A 7,488-nucleotide genomic window follows, 5' to 3' on the forward strand; every position below is an offset into this window, starting at 1 on the left:
GATGGATGGATGAATGGATAGAAGGATGGATGGATAGAGGGATGGATGGATGGATATATGGATGGATGGATGGATGGATGGATGGATGGATATATTGATGGATGGATGGATGGATATATGGATGGATGGATTGATAGAGGGATGGATGGATGGATATATGGATGGATGGATATATGGATGGATGGATGGATGGATGGATGGATGGATGGATGGATGGATGGATGGATGGATGGATGGATGGATATATGGATGGACAGATAGAGGGATGGATGGATGGATATATGGATGGATGGATATATGGATGGATGGATGAAAGTATGGATGGATGGATGGATGGATGGATGAAGGTATGGATGGATTAATATGTAGCATTGCCATATAATATTTAGGATTGTGATTTTACTGTTGGAAAACTAGACATAACTTTTTAAATTATCCAGGAGTATTAATGGTCTAGTTTTTCATTTTTTGTCACCATTTGAGCACAATATAATAGTTTGATTTCATTTGTGTTTAGACTACGTTCATGTTGTAAATAATAGTGTATTTTGTGAACTACAAATATGGCGGCAAAGAGACTTCCTGCCGGTGACTTCCGGTCTCTCAGGTGTGTGGCTGATTACAGCTGATAGAGGAGAGAAACAATCTTTCTGTGTGATGCTATCAAGGATGGATTAAGGCACAAAGGATGTTTCTCTGGAGAAAAGTTGAAGGATATACCGGAAGTTTCTGCAACTCTTCAAAAGGTTTTCCCTTTTCTTGGCAAGTATTACTATACCTGAATCAACTTCTGGTAAGAAGCCGTTGTCCATCGGAACGTGGACGGAGCGTCACAGGCCAAACAAATCTTTAGATTGCTTTGTCCTGAGAGACTAAGGACGCCAAAGAAACTTTAAAGAACGGAGTGTAAATAATATAAAGACTGGGTGTATTTGAGTGATGGTTTCCACTAAGGGTGATGTTGTGTATGGATATGTGTGGATAATTCAAAATAACAAATTACCTGGGAAACATATTGTGTTCTGTGTTGGAGATGTTAGGTATAAATTGAGAAAAAGAAACAAATGCAAACAGTAAGGAAAGTAGAACCCTGATGAATTTATTAAAATACTCTCATTTAATACTGAGTGTTACGGGTGGATGGATGGATGGATTGTTTGATTCTGAGGTAAGTAGCTCGGTGGTCTATTGGTCCATTTACTCATCAAACCAAGAATCACACACACTAAAATCGCTAGAAACCAACAATAATCTTTAAAAGTATTTGAATTCAATTCTGAGCAATTCATCTGATTTAGAAAAATTCCAATTTCATCCACAACATGCTGTCTAATTGGCAGGTGGGTGGAGCCCGGTCGACCATCTTTGGTACGCTGTTATTGTGGGCTGAGGTCCCACCACAGGGTATGTCAATGATCACACTGGAAGACAAACACTTTACCACAAACTGTGCACAGTGACTCCTTCATCAATGTCTTTGAAATGATTTTGGGGGGTTATTGATCTTTTCATCAGTCGCTCCCAGATTTTTTGTAATTCTTGCCAAAACTGTAAACAGGTTTGGAAATTCAAAATATTGTGTTTTTTCTTTAACTACTTACAATCTGTTGAAACATGAAGAAACTAATTTTTAGAAGAGAAAGAGAAATTTGACTTCATTCCATGAGAAGACAATTGTATAAAATGTACAGAATTATGACATAGTCAAAAGTACAAGTGTAGCAGTAAATGTAGCATCCAAGAGTTTCCTAAAGCCGGTCGTAAAACGTTCAGTAACATGTTGGTCTAAGAATGGTCTACACTAAAACACATTTGATACTGTCCTGGTACCCTGGGGACTGCAGCTTTTCTTAAAGAACACCTTTGGAACGAAGTGAAATGGAGAAATCTGGATATGAAACCAGCCGCTATCACGCGATTGGTACGGGAATCTACATTTATGCTTTTCTAAGCACCTTTCCACCAGAAGTAACATTTCCTCTGAGAAGGTTTTGATAACGAATAGAGTGGCATACGGAGACAGTACAACAACATCACCCGTACGTCATAAGTGCGTGTAACTTACGAATACTTCACTATGCACTTCCCACACGTGCGACAATGGTATGTTCCATTTTCATGACATCCCATAAGGTACGAACCTCAAGGGAACTGCAAGACACACCTGCACTCCCCTTAAGATGCAGCTGCTTCTCTCTATGACCCTCTACGGCCCGGACAACCCAAAAACTCACAGAACTCACTCGGGTCAGCCCCCCCATACGGGTGCATGTGACTAAGGCTTTGATCTTAGGGATTTATGGGTTTAAAGAGTCAAATTCCTGTGTTCATATATTCAGAATTGTATTAAAAACTACGGTACATAGCATGGACACCAACGTTTGCATTAACATTTACATTTTTTTTTGGCTCACTGACCTTTTGGTTGGGCAGTTTCTTGGTCTGTTTGAAGGTTTCTGTTTGGGAAATCCAGTAGGTGCGTGCCAGCTGGATGTAGAGAAAACCGATGATCAGTCCCGGAGCCACGATGCTTGTGCAAAACAGGAAGGAGATGTAAACTTTGTAGGAGAGTGGAGATAAGGTGGAGTGGCACATGGCCTTGGTGCCCACTGTCATCAGCTGGATGCTTACGATCATTGGAAGGGTGAGAATCAGAGAGGCTGCCCAGACCAGCAGAGCTATGGCCTTCCTGTAGCTTTTAGACCTCTTGACTGTATCAAGCGGTTTGAGGACTGCGAAGTAGCGTTCCGTGCTCATGATTGTCAGCGTGAATATGCTAGCATGCATGGTCAGGAAGTCCATGCTGATGAGTATGCGACACCCGGCATCCCCAAAGTACCACCCCTTCAGAAAGTGGGTGCAGACCACGAAGGGGATAGTGAGGAGATACAGCAGGTCTGCCATAGCCAGGTTTATGATATAGATGTACATAGAGGCTGCAGCCCTCATAGAGTGGCACATGACCACCAGCGTGTAAATGTTCCCTGAAACTCCAACCAGGCACATGATGGAGAGGATGGTTCCTATGGTGAAGGTAGCAGCTGAGTCCTCAAGCGAGCTCAAAGGCGGCGCGGTGGCGTTGGTGGCTCTCTCCACCAGGACTCCCACAGGCTCCATGGACATGGTTGTCATGCCTAAACGAGAAGAAACATGAACGTTATTTATTTTTGAAGTGTCTCATTTATTACGGACGTAACAAATTTGTCCCAAACCACGATGGATTTACGACGTGAAAAAGTGTGACTGTTCCGCTTTGCCACTTTTGAGGGAGTTCAGAGAGCTGTAGAGCTAAATCGCGACTAATTAAAGACGAGAATATTTAAGCACACATAACAAAAGGCAACCTTTACAGAGTGAGAGCCTTTTCCATACGGTTATATGAAGCACACCCAAATATATTGGGCTAGCATGATCGCTCTGTTCCGCACTTGGGTACAACTAAACAAACACCGCCAAGGCTGACTAGCATAGGTGATTCGAGCACCGTCCAGTGGATTCCATCTGGCTTAATCACAGCCAGAAGACAATACTCTAACATAAATGATATCAATCACTTGACCTGTAACCTTTTAACACTGCAACTGTAGCTTCTGTGTTTTGATTTGTTATTTTTGTTAACTTTTGGCCCAATTAATGAAATTCCAGCGGATTCTGAAGTGAAGAAAAGTAGCTTTACATCAGCAACGTCTTACATTTTGGTGCAAAGCTGGTTTCCGCAGCTTCCAGAATCCGTCAAAATGACATTAAGAGTTCCAGTAGTGTAAAGAGCATGTTATTTTCTGTCTGTCTGCAACAGCGGCAGTATTAAAGACAAAAAACAGCATTTTTCTCTACAATGGTGAAGAATATAAAACAGTTTTGGTTCCATTATTCGTCTTCTTTTTTAAAGTCCACAAACATTTCTTCCTCCATTTATTGAGTTTACTGCCACCTACTGTTTGGGGGTGGCATTAACTTTCAGCTCTACGTTGTTATGGATGGTGAGAACGCTGGACTGCAGTTGGACTACAGTCAGACTAAATGGCCTGTTGTTTGGACCTCATTCTAGGAGGAAAAGACCTTTCATTAAATTACTACACTGAGTTGCATCAATATTTTAGGACATTTTGAAGCCATTTTCAAACTACCGTATCTTGTTTTTCTTTGTATTTATGTGGACCTCCATGCTGTTGGGTTTAATCACACAATTAATTTACTCAATTCAGTTTATAACAAAGTGCCAGTTCATGACCTAGGACTAATTATGATTTTTAAAATCCAATTCAGTCCAGGTCTTGACTGAATGTCAATGACCTATGAAGGACAAAGAGGTTACATTAAAGGGTTTTTGGTGTCATTCTCCTCTATATGTTGGATTCAGCTGTGATCTGCTGGAGTCCAAGAGGATTACCAGACACCTGAAGTCTAAAAGTGTAGAAGATTTCAGCTTCCAGCTAAAAACACGACCCAGACAGAAAACATCTTAACGAGACTTTTGTACAGGAATTGATCCAAAACAAACTAGACCTGGTTAATATTTCAAACGGTATGTCACTAATTTTCTGGTCTCCTCCTCTAAATTGGTTGCACATCTGGAGTTTGGGGAAAACAATTTTAACCACTTTGTGTCTGAAGTTCCCTTTGACTCAGTGCAAACATGGATTGTCTGGATTCTATTAAATAGACAGATTCTTAACTGGACTCCCCTTTTGGAGCGGAAGGATCAAAACTCAGCCGAGCTTTCATCAGCCACGATTCGTCTCGCTTTGCTCCTCCAAACTTCACACCTACTGTAAAAATGTGACACTCTGCGAAAGTCTCCACAAACCCTGAAGTGTGACTGGAAAGAGGAAAACGCAGGTGAAACAAAAAGAAGAGAAAACAATCTACCTCCAGCTGACCGAGGAGTGGAAATGAGTCATCCATTACAGCAAACTCCCCTCCATCGGTGACAGGTCTCCCAGCAGCTAAATGAGCAGATTCAACCAGAAAGCTGTGATGATTGCTAAGTTCTTCTCCCGTCACCCTGTCCCAAGTGCAGCAGACGGCATCCAAGCAGAGAACCTGAGCAGGGACATCTGTGGCCAACGAATCCACATCCAATCAACGCTTCAGAAAAGGAGGGAAACCATGAATGAAGGGATAATGGGGGAGGACAGCAGTTCTCCACGGCCGGTCACGGAGGCTCCTGTCTTTGAGGAGGAAAAGCAGCAGAGAGGAGAGGAGCCGCTCCGAAGTGGGAGGGAGAAGACGGGGAGAACAGGCAGGAGAGAGGTATGCAGGAAATGTGCTGCGCTCGCTCTCCAGCCCCTTTGCCATCTATTTCCATGCAGCGAGTGCCACGAGCTGATATGTGCCGGGGCTTCAGCAGCAGAGCAGCCCTGCTGCTTTCCACTCACTCATGCAGCACATCAATCACAGGTGTAAAGAGACAGACGCTCATTTGTTCCATCGTTTAGAGCCCACTGTGTCACGGTCAATGTCACTTATCAGCAGAGCAATCACTTAAGGTGATGCAGGACAAACCATCCAAATGAAACGCCGTCTTTGGCCCTTTATTTAGCCAAACGGTCTGCGATAACAAACCCCATGACAAATGACAGACCTCTGATCTGAAAGGGAGATCTGGGGCAGAACAATTATATCACTGAAGGCTTGGCAGACGTCCACGGATGAGGAGTGTTGTTTCTACAACACAACGCAACAGACGCTACAGCACAGACGCACAAACGGAACCAGAGTGGGATCCAAGAAAGTCTATCAACCCTTTCTGATAAGTTTCTGGCCAGGCATCTTCCATTTTTAAGTGCTTCATTAAAAAAGTAACTGACATGAACTCTTTAGAGAAAACGGATCTGGGGAGAAAAAGTAACAAAAGGGTTTTAGTGCTTTTTATGACCAAAGCTGAAAAACGTGTTTTTTATTTTGTTTTTGGTAGCATTCCTCTGATGATGGAGGACATTTATGAAGAGAATTAAAATTAAGAGGATTTCTGAGTGTCTTAATTCAAATCGTGGTGAATCAGGAGCAGATGGAAAAATGCCAATTGAAAAGCTTGAAGGTGTGACATTCAAGTTACCATGGCAGACCACCAGCTCCCTGCTCCGCCCCATTCTGATGCATTCACTGTCAGACAAATAGATCCATGAGCGTCTTTGTTTTCCTCCTCTGAGCTGGAATCTGGATCTAACGTGTTCGGATGGATAGATCTGATATCGCTGCCATTTTTGTTTCACCGCTAAAGTTAGGTTTTGGGGTGTGAGGGGCTGTAAGCTAGCGTGAGAGAGCGTGAATGGATGGTCTCGCTGCTTACTCCACACCAACAGTCCCGCCCACAACTCGGGTGAATTTCTGATGATCTCCTGTTACTCTGCAGATTCTGTCCCAGAAAAAGACACAAGTGTGTTGTTTCTAATTAAAAGAACACTAGGAATGCTTTACAAATGGATCTGAGGATAACTGACTTCTTGGGTTCTTCTATCAGACACGGTTGTGTTTTCTTCCACATACCTGACATGTTTGGACGGCTGTCTTGCGTCTGAGTCGCCATCAGATGGTAGTGATGTGACGTATATAAAAATAGATGAATACGGCCTGAGTCATCTGTCCAGCTGGATGTCTGTTTTCTGCTGGAGGATGTTGCTCCAGGTGTGATAGAGCATGACGGCCCCCTCATCCTGATTCATGGAAGATTGGGTTCGCTCTCGGATTTCCACCGGCTCCATAATCCATCTGTGGTGTTTGTTGTCCTGAGTGCGGAGGACTTTGGCCTTTTCCCAATCCATAATGTGACTCCAGGTGACTCCGCCTCAGAAAATACAGACACTATGAACTTTAGTGAACTAGATCTCAGGATAGTCGGAGTGGGACTTTGAATTGATTTTTAAATGAAGTAAAACTTGTCAAAGTTGATTTATTTTGGAAGTGTTGCGTTATAGACAGGGAATGACACCATTTCAAAGTTAAACCATTCCATTCAGTCCACTTTCTTTGGGAATATGCAGGCTTGCTGATTGCATTTTCACTCCTAAGTCTGTATTTTCTCTGTGAGATGCAGGACATGCTTTTTTGTGCCTCAAAGTTTGGAAAGCCTCAACTGTCCACGTTTGTTCTCATGAATCCCACAATCAAATGAAGAAAACCCAAAAGTCAAAGCTCGAGGACCGACAGCCAAAGCGTGGACTCATTGTCCTCCTGTCACGTGTGAAAAGGACGGGCCGGCTTTTCTCTGCGCCTGCAGAGACGGATGCTCAATGGACTCAATCAGACACTGAGAGGAGAAAAGAGGCGGCACGACTGAAAGCAGAGGCAGAATCAGATTTATTGGCCGAGTACAGTGCATACAGAAGGAATGCCGGACTACACGCCACATTTCTGTGCAGAACCTCCACCGATGAAGAGAAATGGAAGCTAATGCAGATTATGAAGAGAGGGAAAAATCAGATGAAAAGGGATTTGTCTTTAGTACCACTTTAGAAACCTCTAGTGGAAGATTGTTCAGAGTCCCAA

At 43.1% G+C, this 7,488-nt stretch overlaps 1 protein-coding gene across 2 annotated transcripts in view; it reads right to left on the reverse strand.

Moving 5' to 3' along the window:
* The window catches only part of uts2r (urotensin 2 receptor), a 49,804-nt gene extending 43,067 nt beyond the window's left edge, over positions 1–6,737 (reverse strand). Inside the window, exons 1-2 of one of the 2 annotated variants that reach the window (XM_004086803.5) lie at positions 6,490–6,737; positions 2,419–3,134 (exon numbers count right to left, since the gene is read on the reverse strand). In XM_004086803.5, coding sequence (XP_004086851.1) covers positions 2,419–3,134; positions 6,490–6,655 — 882 coding nt within the window. In that variant the 5' untranslated portion in view covers positions 6,656–6,737. Of the gene's footprint in view, positions 1–2,418; positions 3,135–4,869; positions 5,321–6,489 lie in introns of those variants that run through there. The other variant, XM_011473482.4, reaches the window with a different exon arrangement.
* Between the last annotated feature and the right edge of the window lie 751 nt (positions 6,738–7,488).

This window comes from Oryzias latipes, chromosome 19 (assembly GCF_053564925.1).
Source record: "Oryzias latipes strain Hd-rR chromosome 19, Olatipes_Hd-rR_3.1".
In the NCBI taxonomy this organism is placed as follows: Eukaryota; Metazoa; Chordata; class Actinopteri; order Beloniformes; family Adrianichthyidae; genus Oryzias; species Oryzias latipes.